We start from the raw sequence: 19,155 nt of genomic DNA, 5'->3' as shown, positions 1-19,155 counted from the left end.
CCCATATACTTTCAGCTGAAATCCAAAGCATTAAATATGTCAGGGAGATTATTTCAGAAACCACATGTACTATAAAAATGTTGGAAAATGTATTCAGTGCAAAGCACTGTTGCTCAGGAGGTACATGCTCTAGGTAAGGTTTGAGAGGGGTGTATAAATATTATTCCTAGGGTAGCAGATGACAATAATACTTAGTGCAGGGGAAAAAAAAAAAAATCAATATTTTCAAGTTTCCAGGGATTTTATTGTAGCCCTGCTCACATCTTTGAGAACCTACATTCAACAAACTTTCTATGAAATTTTCTGAATTGCTCATCCAATTTTTGGCATTATGCATTTCCTACAATTAAAATGCTAGAAAGTAATTATCTCCCACTTTTGGACACTCAAAGCCATTCAGTGAGGTATGACACTTCAACTGTTACCACAGTGACACAGTTAACTCAAAAGAAAATGCTTTCTGGATAGAAGTAGCTTGTAAAAAGTTTCTAGGTGTCTCTTTTCTCTGAAGTACCTATTTATTTCAGCTGGCATTCTCTAGTTCCTTTTCCAGACAAATAGAAGCAGCATCTTGGACCAAAACCCTTTCACACTCTCCTGAAACAATAACCTACTCCTCAATAAGGTAGCAGATTTTTGGCCAAAATCCAGGGAAGTACCAGATTGTTCAAGTTAACCTGTCATGTTTTGACATTGCACCTTCTAGAAGAAAACAGGGCCCTATTTCAAATGCCTGCACCTTCACAGAAATTGTTTGCACAGTTCACGTAGACAGGAATAGTGACAACTCCTTCCCTCTGTATAGGAGAAAAGAAATATGAGAATAAACTGAACAATGCCATCATACTGTACTCTCCACATCTGACTCTCAGAAAACACTCTCTAAAAGTATGGACATTACAAACACACCAACCCTGAGCCTGGAGCACAGCAGTTACTACCAAATTCCCCAGTTACACCTCAGAGAATCACAGTGTCAAATAAAAACTCATTTACCTTGCACGGTCAGTATCTGGCACACAGGAAAGCATTTCTAATGACAATACTTGGTATGTAAGGTTGAAGTATGAAAACTTTTAAGTTCCCTTAAAGACTAGAATAATTAGACACCACCAAGAGATCCCAAAAAAGACTTAATTATAAGCTGCATGATCACTATAAGATAAAGACACAATAAATTTTGATGCTTTCTCCAGTCAGAACTTGCTAATTTCATAATGCTACAAATATGCATAGTGCAGACAAAACATGTTTTCAAATTAAGCCAGTATTTCACTTGGTAGAGTTATATTATCTAAATGTAGATTTTAAAAAATAATATCAACTGCATTTTCTCTACTTACAAATAGAATTTTTCATCCCATACTGGATTCAAATTTCCAAAAATAGTTTTTGTTCTTCGCTTGTTTTTGCCAACTTGCACAGTAACATATGGGTCACTTGAGCCAGTTTTGTCCTTAGCCTGCAAGCCCTGAGCACAAAGAACTGCAACAAAGGAGAGAAATGTGCTTTAGGCCTCATAGCCTTTATTGCCAAGAAGTAAATGAGAGAGACAACAGCAGCAGGAAATAAAGGCGTCACAGTGAGGGATCATGAAGGAAAGGTTTCTGGATTATTTTCCCAATGTCTGTAACTCTGGAGACAGACTAGGTTTGTCTAACTACCCTTCTGGACTGTATCATATTTAAAAATATAGTTTAATAGAGTAATAAACATAAAGATTCACTACTGAGCACCAAAAAAATACTTTTCATACATAATTCAAATACTTTTCTCAAACTCTGGTTTAGTCAAAATGGCAAAGAAAATAATGTTGCATAACTTGTCTTGAGTCTGATAGTTCCCTTAAGTTCCCTTCCCCCCAGTAAATAAATAAATAAAAAAAATACGAATTTCCAAAATTTGTCCAAAGATCCAAACTAACATTTCCAAAGTAAAACCCTCCAATATAAAAAATATGCCCTAGGGCTTATGGAACTAAACATGAGGGACATTGCTGCCATTTGTCCTCTTAAGAGATGAACCATTACTTTTAGTATACTTTCTATGCTATCACAGAGAGGGTGACAGCTCAGATCAAATATCATCAACTGTTTATATATTTGCTATCCTTTCTGAAAGTAAGTGTGAGTGTATAGTTAATAGATATTAATTTAGTGGCAAACATAAATACATACAATTTTATTTTCCATCATAATGAATAAAAGTGGAAATCTCAGGAGAAAGCAGAACTGTCAACGAGCAGCCTACCAAAGCCAGAGAACTGTAGCTAAAACACTTGCTCCGGCTCTTACCATTCAGCAGCAGTTGGCTTTGTTATTTTGCACATATTGTTTAAATCATCTCAGTGGTAACATTGAGTTAACATTCCCTGATGTCAATAATTTTGGATAATGAAGCTCCCTTGGCGTGCTCAGAAAAATGATTACCTAAAAATGGCACCTTGCTCAGCAGATCAGTTCTCAGTGTGGGTTCAGTCATATGTGCTGACTTCAGTGAAAGGAGTAAAATTCTGCTATTCTTTAACACATCCAATTTCTGAAAACACTCTTAGGAATAAAATAGCATATTTTGTCTTCCCCATTCACTCGAAATCCACAGGGAAACTTTTAGAAGGCAAGGAAGTATCCCTCTCTTATTTATGCAGTAGAATGAAGGGACAGCCTCACAAAAGTCTTCAAGGATTAAATTGTATGTACACAGTGCCCTGAACACTAGACAGCCTTCAGTATCCTTTAGAGATAGAACTAAAAATAAACATATGAATTAAATATGTCCCTAGTGCTTGGTGACAGTCCCAAAATTCCACAATTATTCTTTTGAGTTTCATGCACCACCTCTCAACCTTCAGAATAGCCTCCATTTATGCTGAGGTTGTAGTTTAAAAACCGAAATGTCACAGTCAGAGGACCTGGAAATCTTCATGAGCAACCAGGCTAATGCAATTGGAAGCCATCTGGAATATGTTTGGAGTGAGCAGAATTATGCAACATCAGCATCCTTAAAATGGAACACACCCTTAGTCAAGCAATGTGAATGGATAATAAGTTTCAAAACCAATGGGATCTGGAATTGCAAGCCCAAATGTTTTTTTAATCACTCAAAGCCTTTTTTTTTTTTTTTTTTTTTTTTTGTGAACTTAAAACTTGGGCAGTTGGTGGCAAAAATCTCATCCTTAGCACAGAAGATATTGGTAGGAGGTAGAGGAGATAAATTATTTTTACTTGTCTTCCTTCCTATAGCAATAGAATATAAAGTGGTTTTGGCAACTTAAAACTCAACTCTTGCAGTTGGCATCCTATAAATTCCACTGTTTTATCTGCTCCAAGTATGCAATTGAACACACAGTCCAGCTCTACTTATAAAAAAATCTTGCTCCTGAATCAGGGAAGAGGAAAGAAAAAGCTCTTAGAACAGAAGAAAATTACCTGTGATAGTTATTTTTGCTGACCATTTGGATGTTCCATCCAAAACACTTTGTTTTGCTGCTTTTGTATATTGTACAAAATCTTCTTTAGAAATATTAAACATTTCCTGGATCACTTCAAACACCTCTGGTCTATTTTTCTCTCGTATCTTCATTCTTTCCTTCATAGCACTAATAATATTCTGTGTTTTGTCTTCTGCACCATGTTTGGAACTTTTCTCAGCTGCTCCTGGAATGAGAGAAAAGGTCACCATTGTTATTGAAAATTAACTTCGTTCTTTTTCCCCTCTAAGGTCTCCAGTCAACTCTTGGTACAGCAGTACCTGAAGGAGATCTTAGTTTCACCTGAATAATACCTCATATATATATATTCTTTGTGATATCACAAAATTATCAGTTGATTTAGTTTAACATGAGGGGTTAATAGTCAGCTTCCATCAGTGTTATGTGTTATAAATAAAATTATTTATTAAACCAATACTATTCAGTGCCAATCAGTACTGTGGAAACATCTCAACATGTGTACTGAGCAGAAAGCACAAATTCGTGATCTCAAAACTTGATGATGAGACACCACACCTGTGGTATTAAACTCAGAGACTTTTTGGAAAAGAGAGCTTACCCAAGAAAATAATTTATCACAGGTATGGAACAGAAAGTGATTTTATTATAAAAGAGATGATTGCTGAGCTGTCTGGAAAACATGACAGGTCATTCTTAGAAGATGCAGGAGGGAACTTTTTTTTCATTTTCTCTCTTTTTCTGCCCTTCCTTAAAAAGTAGAAATGTAACAACATAACTGAATGATAAACCCTGGGCACAATCTGAATGGCAATAACATATTCCTGTTAGAAACCTTGCTGATTTTTAAGACCACACTGGTAAAACTGAAATATGTGTTAAAATACAACTTCCTTTAAGTAAATATCTTTCTCTTTATACTCATTTATTGCAACTAGTTTTATGTCCCGTATTGCTAACAATCTCTACTTCTGTCTACCAACAACTCTTTTCATGCAGTATTGATCAAACTAATTAAGACAATAGTGTAACTTACATTGCATAGCAAGTTAACAAGCTCCTTTCACCCTAGGGACCGATACAAACTCAACATGATTGAAATCAATTCTAATTTAATATTGCACCTAGTACTAGAAAGGAGATCTTACTGAAGATGAGAGAGCTAATGAAAGTGCTACTGTTTTTTTTCTTAATCTAATTTAGAACAAGTTTATATATTGACCCCAAAGATCTTGAGATGTGAATTCATTTCTACAGCCTACATTAGCAATCATGATATATTAAAAAAATCACAGAAGTATGAAGGCGAATACATCCTACTGATAATAAGGTGGGCAAAAGAATGACTATGATAAAAATAACTACGTTTCACTTTATAACACTGTTAGCATCAGCTTTCTCAGAAATAGAGATTTAACCAATTGGTCAATTCATTTTTTCAGTGGAAAACAAGGAACATGAAATTTTCAAAGTAGTATACTATGAACGCTGAACAATTAATCTGTTGCAAAAAATATGACAGGATGCTCAGGAACATTTGAATACTAATGAGAAGAGTGGGATCCCTTAGGCTTGTTAAATATTTTATCTGCAATTTGCCTTCTAGAGGTTTTGTTCTTTTAAGACTCCGTTTCTCGGGCTGGTGACATGGGCCAGAGGACAGCAGCCCAGTTTCAACCACAGCGCAGAATCACAATTAAGCACAGTTAGGAAGTTTGATTTAGACATTGATCACTGATTTATTGTCCATGGGGTCAGTTGCTCTGGGAAATTTTAATTAATTCCTGAGCAGTGCAAACCTGGAGCATCCATCCTGTATGACAGCTCCTCACACAGAGAATACAGTGAAAAGAAGGAAGAACTAAGTGAAACATCTATATAATTTTCCTACATGTAGAAGCTCTGGAACACATCAACAGTGAACAATTTTGAATAACTCCAGAGTATGGAAGCCCATTCCATTCCAGCATCAGAAAACTTCCAGGTCTTGATTTTCTATTGCTTAGAATCTCATATAATAATTGTTTTGTAATTTAAGAATAGTTTCAATACACCTGATATATTTTCACAGAGGAATGTGTGGTGGCTGGAAACAAGCTGAGCAAGGAAAAAGCAAAGAAAAAGTTGTTTTGCTTTAATTCTAGTGCCAAATGGCTTACTGACTAATTTTTTTTCCCCTGACACATACAGGATTTAGTATTTTGAAGGGACAAGATCCTACTTATTGTTTCATATTTGTTACTAATATATAGCACATCAATGTGACTACAGTAAGTAGCAGGAATATTTTAAAAATATTTCCTTTGGCATTTGTGTTTTGAGTTAAATAAAACAAAAAGGGTTTATGTCAAGTAATAAATTGTTCCGGATATTGCCATAGGCAGTGGAAAGTAAATAATTCACTGATGTTAGCAAGCATTATTTTGTAAAAGCCCAGCAACATTTGACAGATTTCAAGGACAAAAGCAAAATGAGGAGGTTTTATAACAGTAGGTTTTTCTAACAGTAGGTTTTCTCTAAAGCTTCTGGCTAGCTTCTAAACTGAGGAGCATCAACACACCTTCACTGATTTTGGGTGATCTGGTCCCTTATTTCAAGATATTGCTGAGCAAACACACAAAATCAAAAGGTGTGAATTAATACAAGACTTCAGCTATCACGAAATACTCACTCTGCAAACAGTCAGCATTTAGGAGGTCTTGGCACTTCTCATGGCATTTGACACCACATTCAGTGCATCTCATGCCTTGTCTGGCTATGCCCCAAAGCAGGCCTTCACATTCATAACAGTATGTGGGAGTTGTAGCTGTCCAGATTTCAAAGTTATGAGGTGTAGTTGATGATATTGGATAGATCAAAGCCTGCAGGGTCTTCTTGAAGACATGTATTTTCTGTTGGGTAAGAAAAGAAATATGTCAGGTGTACTGCGTGGCACAAGTGAACTGTTTCTAAACTATATGCCATTTACAATTAAAATGCTATAAAATATCAGAATATACATAGAAGAATAAAATAATTTGTAAAACACTGATTTACTCATTTTGCTTTACACTTTGAAAAGAATTCTGCTTGACTGTTTTGTCTGATTACACAAACAGCAGAGTTAAGTTGGAATAAAGTTATTCAATTTACACAAAGTCTTATATAAATATATTTTGTATTTTTAGGCAGAAAAAAAAAAGAGCAGCAATACATTCATTGGGGCATATTAAGTAGCTACCTAACATTAACTCTGAATATTTAAATACTTCCTATAAGGACTTAGACATACCACACAAAATGCCTTTTGATTATATACAACACTATCCTCTAATACCAAGTGTCTATATAACCTCATCAAATAAAACCAAGCCAATTGTAGGGTTCCATTTTCTCTGTATTCCAATAACAGCACATTTACTACTTCATTTTTAAGCATCAGCTTGGTCTTTACTATAGATAAGAATGATCCATACTCTCAAAAGTCCAAACTCATTTCTTGGACTGTTTTGGCTTAAAACCCATGACTAGTTGTACTACAAGAATAGTTATTGGCTATTTACTGATTAGTACTGTAACAACTTCAGTCTCAGCTCTTTAGTGCTTAATAAGATGAAAACAAAGTAGTTTTCACTCGTAGTTTTGCACACAAGACCTTGGATTATATGGGCACAATGCTCTGGTTTGTTTATTTGAGCTTTTTTTCAGGCACCCTGATCTTCCAGCTACAGGCAATTTTTTGGGAATAAGAAGAGCTCAGCAGCCTGTAGGCAGCACTTGGCACTAAGCTTAGGTTGCTTCTGCCTTTTTTAGGGGGTGGGTGTTCACTAAATGCACACGTGACGGCAATGAATGTATGAGATGTTCTAGATTCATTCCTTTATAAAGGAATAACTCTTTTAGTAAGAAAAAACTGTACTTTAAAAAATATCACCATACTATTATTTTAGAATAAAAAATAATCCTATCACTAGAATATAATGATATTTCTTATTTTAGAAAGAAGAAACTGTATTATAAAACATATCACAGTGGGATATTTCTGAAAGTCTGCCCGTCCTACCTTGTCCTCCTCTGGTGTGGATATTATGCAAGGTAGCTCTAATGCTGGCTATAAAGCTGTGGCAAGGGAATAAGATTTTGGAATTTGTGTGGTTTGTCTATTTTTTTTAACATCACTGCCACAGTTCTGACAATATAGGAAGTAAGGCAAACATTCAGTTAAACATTTTTTAACACTCCCTTATCTTTCATATTCAGCTGTGGTAATTGTATGCCAAATGGAAGGTATTAACCTGTCTAAAAATATGCTGACATATTCTTCGTTTTATGTACTTGCATCTCTACTCAAACTTGTGAGATATTCTGCTAATAATAGATTGCCTGATAAAAGTCAAATATTCTTTTTGTGTGCTTATCTGCAAAGTCATCAATCAAAGGACTTTTGCTACCATGGGAAAACCAGTACCATGTAGCCAGAGGGTAGCCATTGGTTCATAGGATCAAGCACTAAAAATAATAAAACCAAATATTAGGTAGCTGAGGCTGCAACAGCACTTACTGAAGTTAGTAGTTACTGCTGAAAACAATATCCATCCTGTGGAGCCTGGCCAAAGATACATGGTGAGACATTTCACAGACATCTGATCTGAGCTCAACTGAGAACACTGAAAAACTGAACTAAGAAAAAAACCTGATAGAGCAGAAAAGCAAATGCTGAATTGCCCTCCAGGGTGTTTCTCAGTCTATCCTAATAACTTCCCTGAAAGCAAGCAAAGGTGTGCACCAGTTTGATTTGGCAGAACCTAAGAACTGTGATAGTAATGACCACCTAACTCTGGAGATCTAATTTTTGTATATTACTCCACTTTTGCCTTCCATGTTACAGGGACCAGAAAGGAGACTTTAAAACAACCTGAAGTGAATTTCTACAGCTTGCTGAGGAATAGTGTTTCTCAGAAACCACTGATTACACTCTCCCACTCCTGTGCTCATGTAGCCTCAGTACAAATCCTGCCCTTTCACCCTGTTCATCTGCAATATTTTCACATTATAAATACTTTCAGAATTTTTCCAGTAACTTCTTCATTTTTCTGAAATGTCAGTAAGTAATGAGATTTATCCTCAACAGGCCTTAAAATAAACATCTGAGGGTAAATGAAGTTTTTCAGCTGAAAGACACAATTTGTAGATTGGTTTTGCTGCTGAACATGTTCTTTCCCCTGTTGTTAATAAAGCAAATTGCAAAGTAGACTTTTATTTCTCTTACTGTCTAGAGGCTTTCATTCCTATTACTCTCCTCTGTTTAAATGTTTTTGTTACGTGAATTACAGAGCATAACAACATGGCACTAATAACTTCCAATATAACTATATAACTAATAACTGGTTTGGCAACATTTGGCACTACTAATATATAGGAGAATTATTTAGTTATCTGCTCATCCTCTACAGGAAATTTACTTCTGTCACATTCTACCTGAAATACTTGATGATGTCATAGCTGTATAATTTTCAAAAATGTCTAGCTCTGTCTTTGTTCAACAAAGCATTTAAATGGGTGCTCAACTGAAAGCATATGTCTAAGTATGACACTGTTTAAAATGTCTTTGGATCTGTGCTTGAGAACACACAAACTCAGTGTGTCATGGGTGTGTTGTAGCAAAAGGATAGCAGTGACAGGTGGCAAAGCTCAAAGTCTTAACCTCAGGGTGTAATTTTCTGAGTAGGTGGCACTTGAGTTTTAATAAAGGCATTAGTTCAAAGAATTTTCATACTGAATTTAATCAGCCAAATAACCCACACCCACCAGAGTCATTAATATGCCCTCCAAAAAAACTTGGGGGAAGGTAAAAACTAAAAAAGCTCTAATCAGAGGAATAACTTGCCCAAAGGGGATGTTTTTTCCTTAAATTTCATTGGTGACTCCATTTATTCATCTGCGTTTTACATCTTCATTTTGTGGAGAGTATCTGGAGAATTCTTTTTTGCCTGAAAATGTCTGTCCTTTTTGTTTTCATATCTTGCTCCACCCAGTGTAATGATGCCCTAGGTTATTAAGTTTGGCTGGCTACTTAGGGAAGTAGAAAAGTAATGCCTTTCCCTTGTTTTAAATAGCTTGCAAGAGGCTTTACTGGCTGTACCCTTAGATACAGCCAAATACCCTTAGTGCTCCGGGAAAGAGCACTCCCTGGCCCTTGGTATGTGTAGAGAGGGTGGCACAGGACTGGCTTCTCTTACTCACCTCCACTCTGAATTATCTTTTTACATTTTCTCATCAAATGAACTTTCGTGTGTCTAAATTACATTTGCTATCTGCCTTTAGACTTATATTTTTATTTCAAGATTTCTTCAGAAATAACTATTTCTGGTACACATTTTTTCATATGGCATGGTTCAAATGGAGGATAGAGGTATAAAAATATATTCAAAAGAATTTTCCTTTTCCATTTCTCCTGAATCAGAATTCAGTAGTTTCTCTGGTTGATCAGAAGCATTGGAGACTTATTTGTACTGAGCTGTTGACTGAGACCTGCTGACTTTTTTCCCCCCTCCTGAACAGGACCATTTATGTAAAAATGCGTAAGTGCAGTCCAAATTATTCTTTCTTGTCCTGCATTTGTTGGCAATTAATATTATTTCCAAAACTTGCAACTTTAGCCCTTCAAAGTCAGAGCCTGTTAATTTTTACTCAAGAGGAGCCATTTAAATAAATAGATGAATCTGCATTTTTTGTCATAAAAGGTAGTAATACTTTATATATATGATGCTGTTTGCTTAGTAAACATCTTTTAGTAAAGTACATGGAGCATTTCAAGGTCTTTTACTGAACTCAGCTGATTTGGTACAAACTACAACAAAGTCGAAGAAAGTCTTGATTTTGTAGCCCTTGGATACCATAAGTTTGTTCTCTATAATTTTCCTACAGCCTCGAACTTCTTAAGATCCCATAGTTCTCCATTCTATTAACCTTTGCTGCTATTTTGAGAGAGCAGAATAAAATATCTACTGCTCTTACTGGAAGAACATTTCAAACACCAGCTCTTTCCTACCTCAGCAATCCATCCCTGAGCACCACCAAATCATAACTTCATGATTACCACATAAGCACAGAAAGTTCACAATAAACCACGTAAGAACGATGGATGTCAATATTTGTGCTATGAACACCTGTCAGTATTTTCTGTTCTCCCATTCTTCTGCTACACACCTTGACAACAATGTAAGAAAAATTCAACTCTTCATTTTTCTTCAGAATAGGATGTATTTTTGAAGGCTATGTATGCACTAGCAATTTGAGGAGCACAAAATGGGCCTGTATTCCTTCAAATTATTGCTTTTGCTTAGTTCATATATAGATCTTCCATCACATTTCAAGTATTCCTGAAGAAAATGGCGCCTGTTGTGTTTTTGTTCAAAAAAAGTATTTTCCAAATCTAAGTGAGTTCATGAACAGAAAACCACAGCTTTCGCATTTTACTAGCTATGATAGTACATATCTTCAAAAGACTCTTGTGGTTATTTCTTGTATGAATTAAATATTTCTTCTAGAATCACATATGTTATTAGCATGAGTTACATTAAAAAAAAAAAAATAGTTTCCCAAGGACTGGGAAAAATTATCATAAAAACCCATCTTGCAGAGCCCTGTCATTCTAATTGCACTCCCAGTGTCATGAAGATAGAAAGATGAGGAAGAACTGCAGGTAAACATGGTACAATTGGACAGTTTAAAACAAAAGGCTTCCCCTTTTGTAAGCTGGTTTGTAAATCAAAGGCTTTCTTGGCTAGTCCCCCGTGACCATCATGGATGTGAGTCAGCAGAAGCAAACCTGGTCTTGCTACTGTGGATCTGGCAGCAAATTCTGCTCAAGTTCCCTGAAAGTTTCTACACAATAAACGGAATGCATTCCATTTCATCCAGTTTGGAGTGTGTAAGGCTGAAATAATTTTTAGAGATCTTTGAACAAAAATTTCTCTGTTACCTAAACATCTTAAACCTGTCACTGAAAACGCTTACCATTTCTTCTGTGTTTATGGAGGTCCGGGTGAGCATGGCCATGGAAATACCAGATTTCCGAGCTGCAAGGGTCTGTTTAAGGCAAATGCAAAAGAGTTACCAATTATATAAGTAACTGCAGCTGTTGAATCTAATGGGATGCAAATACTACTTGATTATACTACTGGATGTAAACAAAACAGTAGAAGATACAAAACCTTTTAGTTAATGTTTGCAGCTCCCAATTTTTACAGTTTCAGTACCTAATGGAAGTACACTTCCCATCATCATTACTGTTTCTTTCAGCAGTGCCCAGCTGAATTGCCATTTCTAATACAAAACCTGTAATTCAGAGGTTTGTGACTCAGTTTTTTTAAACCACAGGCTGTCACTGTTTTTCTGCTTTGCCAACCAAATTAATGTGGTACAAGGATAGGCATCCTGCCCTAATTTGGAAGCTGACTGTGCCTGCAGCAACATGGGAGATCATTTTGCAGTAGTCTTAGGGTTCAAGTTGTCAGTCTGGATAATTTTTTGTAACTCACTGAGCATTTTTAAATGGTGTGTATGTATATAAAATACTACTTAATTAAAAATACCTCAAGAAATTTTAAAGTATTATTTAAAGAAAATATTAATTCAATACTGTGGATAGCTTTACAGAGAAATACTCTAGTTATTTGAGACAGGAAAACAGACCAGAACTCTGTGTCAATCTGTCCTCACTTGGCCACGTGATGTTATTGGTACATGGACAACTTCTGGTTCTGAAGACAATGCACTTGGTTGTAGAGATGAACTTTTTTGAGCTAGTACAGTACATGCAAAAGGACTGAAATGAAGTAATTTTAAAATGCAATAAACAAAAAAACTTTATATTCATAATTGCAACACCTCACAAATCTAAATGGGTCTTTGAGAACTAACTAGTGAGTACAATGATCAGAAAGGACCCTGAGGGAATGAGTTCTGTGTGTTTTACAAATAATATTTTGAATCTGAATATCGCTTCTGCTATCAATAATCCTTTTGGCCTGACAGAAACAGATAAGATTTATTCCACTGTGCACAATATCAACCATAACACTGTTATATTACTGGACTGCACCTGGAGTGCTGTTTTCATTCCTCCTTTCTCCTATTCTAAATCATTCCAAGCGTGTTTGTACACTTGTGCCTTATCTCTGTTCTTCTGTCATCCACTATCTGCTTTGTCACGCTTTGCTGCCCTCACAGTCTAGCAGCATGTAGATCAATTATACCACCCACTAACTATAAGTCTGTTGTTGCCTTTGTTGTGAGGATACAGATTTTCACCTAACTGTGAAGTGGGTTTCTATCTAGTCCATAATTAGAGAACTATTACAGCAAAAGTTTAAATGATACTTTGTATGTTACATTTTTATTTTTTTAAAATGCATACTGGGCCAGAAGCAATTTAGGCTTACATCAGCAAAGGAACTGCATCATTAGTCTCTGGATGAAGAGACAATTCCAATTTTTTCCAATTATATAATTTTAAACACTGGTATATTTAAAATGGATTTCTATTTATTTATTTATAAGATTGTTCAATTTTAATTTTAAATGTTCACTTTCCCTAATTCAATTTTCAATACGTTTCTCTTGATAATAATTAAACTTGCAGACTGACACAGAATTATTAATCTTGTGAAGCCAATTATAGGGTAAGAAATCATCCTTAGCTTAGTAATATTCGATTCATCTCCTATTACAAAGAACCTTCCCTTTTATTTTTCTCTTTTAAACTCAGCAATTTACCAATTCTATGCCATTAATTTGCTATCAGATTCTCCATTCTGTTATTATTAAGTAAATAATCCTGTTTACTTCTCTGTGACCATCCTTTAATTCTGTGAATGTGGGAAATTCCATGGGTATGTGCCAGTGAGATTGACAGCCTCAGGAAAGATTAAACAGCATTCAGGCTTTGTTTTTTCATACTTTTTATGTCAAACACAATGCTACAAGACCCACACATCAAAGTTAAAAATGGCAGGTGAAAATGCTTTTGGATCATTAAGAGGAAAAGAAACAATTTTCATAATTCTGGGTTTTAAAACGATGTACTGTAAAAGCATCAAATTTTGATCCCCCTTGAAGCACAGGTTTTTGCTCCAAGTCTTGACAAGTAGCCATGTAGATTTTCTTGCCTGCATTATGCCTGTTTTATAGTTTTCATGTCCCCTACACTTAGGAAGGGATTTGACCCTTCTAGGTCTCAGTTGCACAATCCTAGCCATTCCAAGCAATAGAGGAATATGAACAACTTGTCAGGACAGGAGCATAAGGGGCATAAGAACATTAACCTCAAATATAGGGCAATGACTGCTGCTGTGTTCTGTCCTCCAGCAATACCAAAGAATATGAGACAGCAGAACTGTAGTGTCATGATACCCCTGCAAGTCAATAAACAGATACTATTTCCTGTGAGAAAAAAAATGGGGAAGCAATTTTGACCGTGTCATGTGTCCTTCAAGCCCAGTTCTCCCAAGGGGTGCCCTTGGCATCATGGAGCTTTACTATTTTCTTCTTAATCAGAAATGTGTCTAAAATTATAGCACAGTGCCCTATATAAAATCACAAAACCTAATAGGAAACAGATAATTAGGCTGCTCTCAATAAAGTGTTTGTCATGTTGGAAAAAAGGGATATCTAGAGGGATTTGTGATAAACCAGTAAATTTAAAAGTCATATGGATTAAATTTACAGGGATTTTAGTGAAAAAACCCACAAGGATTATTTTCATTTATGTATCACTGTCAGAAAAAAGACATCTACAAGAGAAAGCCCATAAAATGTTTTTGTTTTAAAACAGTGAAGTTGGTGATAATTCAAGAGCATGAAGTATTGAACACATAGCAGTATCACTTCTTAAATATGGAATGAAACAAGGAGGAGTGAGCATTTGGAAAGAGAAAGGGGAAAAAGCTGCCAGATTTATCTATGGGAAACAAGGTGACAGGTTATGAACATAACAAGAAAACTTCCTCCCCTATTGCCTCTCTGTTTTCAAGCAGCAGCAAGAAAGAAAGGTAAGTGCAGCTCATCAGCTGGAACTTCCAGCAAGTTCAGAATGTCAGAGCATCAAAAGAATATGGAGAGCAAAAGGATCCTGCAGTGTTTCACACCCTCTCTTAACAGGACACAGAACTTGTCAGCAGTTTATACTTGTGTACTCTCTCAAAATGATGTCCAGATACTACCTCATGTTTTTCCTTAGGTAAAAATTTGACTTGCAGAGCATAAGGACTTTAAGAGTTGCTGAATTATGAACATATGAGAAAAATTATCAAAACCAAAAAGTCTAGCAAAACCCCCAAACAATAAGAGATTACAAAGCAGACCATTGTCTATTTAATTTTTAATTTGTTTTGAAACTCTCTAATACAGGATTTAAAATAAATTAGTTTCCTTTATGCTCAAGGCTTCTAGACTACCTAATAACTTGTATCTATGCTAATTTATTGCCTCCAAATTTTTAAATAAATAAATAAATTATTATAATTAGAAGTTGTTCTAGCAAGAACATTGAAAAATGGTAACTGTAAGTAAAAGCAAATTGGATTCAAGCTATAATTACATGTTAAATGATCAACTGTGTTGAGGGAAAAAAAAAAGAGAAGAAGTCTTCTATCACAATGACATAGGCAATCTGTGTCTTGCACAGCTGAAATAGCACAGAGGAGCAAACAGTCAGGCCAATGTAACTGATCATGACTGCTGGCTGTGTCATGCAATACTCATTTCTCTGGTTTTACAGAGGGTTTCAATTTACTTCATTGTATTTCCTTTTTTCCCCCTAAAATAAAAATCTACACACTGCTATCAGCAGGAAAAAAAAAGTTGGAGACCAACCATTTTTTCATCACTTTAGAAATGCTGGTATTATTTTTAGTGTGATATAAAAGTTACCCACTAGACGTGAACATGACAAAAATTTCACTGTTTACAGCATTTAAACATGCACAATTCAGAACTATTTATTTTTGAGCAACTACAGGTATATCACTCCAGGGATGTCAACTTCATTATTTTGGAAGACAGATTTGTACCATTTCTTGGGGTGCTGGGGTGGAGGGGGTAGGAAGGAAGACAAAATAACTTTAGAGGAAGTAAGGTATGAGGGAAATTACTTAGCCCTGTCCCACAATTTTTCTGTTAAAAAGGTTGATGTCTAATACTGAAATACTCAACAGACCTGCAGTATTGAGCCTAGAAAGAAGATTGAGAGAAAAAGATAATTCAGCTCCACTACATAATGATTACTGGACATAGTTGTCATCATCTGTTTTTTCTTCATATCTGTAGCACAGACACAAAAGCATGATCTGTCCAGCCTCAAAGATAATTATAATGTTATGATTTCCATTTAGTAGACTTAGAAAAGCCCTCACAAATATACAAATACATACTATCTAATGATTTATCTATTTAATGTATGAATATTTTTATTAGGAATATAACTGAATTTGCCTATCAATGATTAAAGGAGTTAAGAAAATGGACTGCTGAATGCAGAATTAATGTAAAATAGTCCAGGTATTTAGCTGACAAAACCAGAAAATATGATATCTGCAATTTAAATTAATATCTTCTTTATAGGAATTTTAAATTACCATATTTGAATTTCAGCCTCTATAAATGTTTTTATTGTGGAGACACTTACAGAAAAATATTTCAGTGCATTATCATTTTAGCTGAAACAAGCAGTTGTTTCATCTGGTGTGCTCACTTCAAAAGACTGCTTTACAACAGCAGCAAAGATTCACAAATTATTTTTATGTTCTTATAATCAAATAAAGCTTGGGAGCAATACAGTCTTGATTGATCAAAAGAAGAAATTGGCCTGATTACAGTGATTACACAGTATTAAATTGCCTTTAAACTGAATAACCACAAGAATTTTCTAGAATCTTCATAATATTCAAAATGATGATTGGCATTAACAGAAGCAAAGCTGAGCAGATCAGCACACCTATTTGGTCACTGTGAGATAAAAAATTTTAACCTTCCCTGTAATTATTGATATTTCTCTCCCTAGTTGTTCTCACCTCAACTCAAGCTCTAAAGAATCCAAAAGAGAATGTATTTTTTTAGAAGCAGAAGTTATAGCAATTCTATCAGCAAGTGTACTGGACTCCTTTTCCTGGCTCCACAATAAACAGATCCATTCGTGTTCTCTGTATTCTTACTGCACTTGAACCATCACTTCTCCTTGCACTCTTGCTCTCTCCTGTACCAGATATATTCTACCAGAAGTCTAATAATGACCCACGACTGCAGCAAACAGAACTGTTCCTGCAGGTGGATTTTCACTGCCTTATCCTCTCTAATGACTGAATCTAAAATAAGCAGAGACTTCCAACGTATTAGCATACAAAAACTTTTCAGTGGTTTAGGAGGAGGAGAGCATCCAAAGGAGGGCAGTGAAGGTGGTGAGGGGTCTGGAGGTGAAGCCCTGTGCAGAGCAGCTGAGGGCACTGGGTCTGTTCAGCCTGGAGGAGACTGAGGGCAGAGCTCACTGCAGGTACAGCTTCCTTGTGAGGGGAAGAGGAGGGGCAGGCACCTGATCCCTGGTGACAGTGACAGGACACGAGGGAAGGCCCTGAAGTTGTGTCGGGGGGTGGTTTAGGTTGGGTATCAGGGAAAAGTTCTTCCTCCAGAGGGTGGCTGGGTACCAGAACAGCTCCCCAGGGCAGTGGTCACTGCATCAGCCTGACTGAGTTCCAGGAGCATTTGGACTCCCAGGCACGGGGTGTAACTTGGGAATGGTCCTATGCAGGGCCAGGAGATGGGCTTGATGGTCCTTGCGGGTCTCTTTCACCTCAACACATTCTATGCTTCTGTGTTGAAAATCAGATTTTTCCAAATGTGAATTCATGAAAACAAATGGGAGTAATGGAGCGAAACGGTAAGTGCAGAGGGACTAAGGAAATAAGGAAAAATAAAACTGATTGATACAAAGAGAATTTAAAAGTAGGGATCACTTTGAACTCTTCTTTCTCTAGGTGCCTAAGACTTTCCAATACCACAGGGGAAGCTTCATGCATGAGACCTAAACTTTGTGCTTGTACCATCAGAAAAGATATTTGGAATATACTGACAACTTTTTAACATAAACTTCTTCCAGCAATTTTGGTATACATGATGCAGAGGAGAACACATTCACATAAGGCACCACTTTCCTTATGATTAAATTCTTGGTCTTAAATAATTTTTTTAACTTTCCAATGGAAGGTCATAATAAAACACGACAGTAATGGAATCTGTAACAGTTACTATGATAATTTCAGAACATTTATAAATATAGAAATACTTACCATAGCCTTAAAAATCCAGACAAGATAGGAAAGAAATTATAGAGAGTATTAATTTGTCAGATTCATTGCACAACAAGGAAAATAAGTTATATTTACTTTAGGCAGCATCAAAAGATTCTAGCACTCATTTCTAACAATATTATTTCTGTTTTTCTGAAACAGTCATAAGTAAGCATAAGAAAGGATCATTTACATTTATTTTGATGTCTTAATGTGTTCTGAGCTATACCTTTCTGTAAGCACTTCCAACAATTAAGAACAAAGCAGAGTTCCATTTAACATGCATTAAAGAATCATAGCAGGACTATAGACCATACTCGTTTAATAGAATTAATAGCAGAGGGGCTGCTGTCAAAAAGATGGTTTAAATGAATGCAGGCTCTCCTATGCTGTGCAGTGTAACTTTTCATCAGTTTCAGAAGGAATTCTACTCTAAAATGGTTGCTGTGCTTTCTCTTTTTGACTGCTCAGACAGTGTGGTGGATCACCACAGAGTAACTGAACACAGAAACAGAAAATATTGAGCAATAATAGACAAAGGCTGATCTTTTAATGACAACAATAGTAATCATTTACTTAGCCTAACAGCCAATCACTTCTTTAGAGTGAGAAATTGCTTTGGGAGCTCACCATCATCAAAGACTAAATATGTATTTTATTGAATTATGAATTTTATACTACAGGAAAAAAAAAGAGAAATGGGAATTGCACTAGAAATTCTTTGGGGCAGAGAGCCTTAATCTTGTTTAGACTGGAAGTCAGAATAAATCTCAAAGGAACTGCCATTCTTTTCCACTGAAATTTCTTTTCTCAAATTATTCTTGTTTACAATGACTGTTAAAAACCCTGATTACCTCACCTTGTACCTAAAGGATACATACATCTTTAAAATATTATTAGTAAAAAGGGCTGCTTTTTAAGAGGAACTTTCAGTATCAAAATATATCAAGTGAAACAGTGGCCCAAACACTCAATAGCATCTTTGTGAAAATGAGTAGCTTTTTATTGCATGAAATGCGCATTACTTGATTACCCCAGTAATACCTAAATATCCAATGAGATATTCAGACTTACCTAGTACATTATAACAACTGCCTCATTGACTTTTACTGCCCTCAATCCATTCTCTCAAGACTCCTTTTTTCCATAAAACAATTGCTGCAAACTGTCATTCAGATGCACAATAGTAATTACAAGGAAGACCTGCACAACTGGCAAATGAATCAACAGTTTCAGAAGTCACTCACCACATCTCGAACAATGGGAAAAGATTTCTTTCTTCGTAGGTCTGGCATGCTGTCAATTCCATACAGTCCACGACTGCAAAATAAAAAAAGCAAAAAAGAAAATAAATACATGGAGTTTACAAGAGTACATCCTTAAGAC

The 19,155-nt window shown here is 35.8% G+C and overlaps 1 protein-coding gene across 2 annotated transcripts in view; it reads right to left on the bottom strand.

The window, feature by feature from the left end:
* The window catches only part of UNC13C (unc-13 homolog C), a 165,152-nt gene that overhangs the window by 82,242 nt on the left and 63,755 nt on the right, over positions 1-19,155 (bottom strand). For both annotated transcript variants that reach the window (XM_050978636.1, XM_050978637.1), the window contains 5 exons: positions 19,017-19,089; positions 11,447-11,518; positions 6,120-6,339; positions 3,429-3,656; positions 1,344-1,485 (listed from right to left, as the gene is read on the bottom strand). In XM_050978636.1, the coding sequence (XP_050834593.1) occupies positions 1,344-1,485; positions 3,429-3,656; positions 6,120-6,339; positions 11,447-11,518; positions 19,017-19,089 (735 nt within the window). The remainder of the gene's footprint in view (positions 1-1,343; positions 1,486-3,428; positions 3,657-6,119; positions 6,340-11,446; positions 11,519-19,016; positions 19,090-19,155) is intronic.

Source organism: Serinus canaria, chromosome 10 (genome assembly GCF_022539315.1).
Source record: "Serinus canaria isolate serCan28SL12 chromosome 10, serCan2020, whole genome shotgun sequence".
In the NCBI taxonomy this organism is placed as follows: domain Eukaryota; kingdom Metazoa; phylum Chordata; class Aves; order Passeriformes; family Fringillidae; genus Serinus; species Serinus canaria.
The sequence above is the reverse complement of the archived record's forward strand: the minus strand, read 5'-3'. Positions and strand labels throughout refer to the sequence as shown.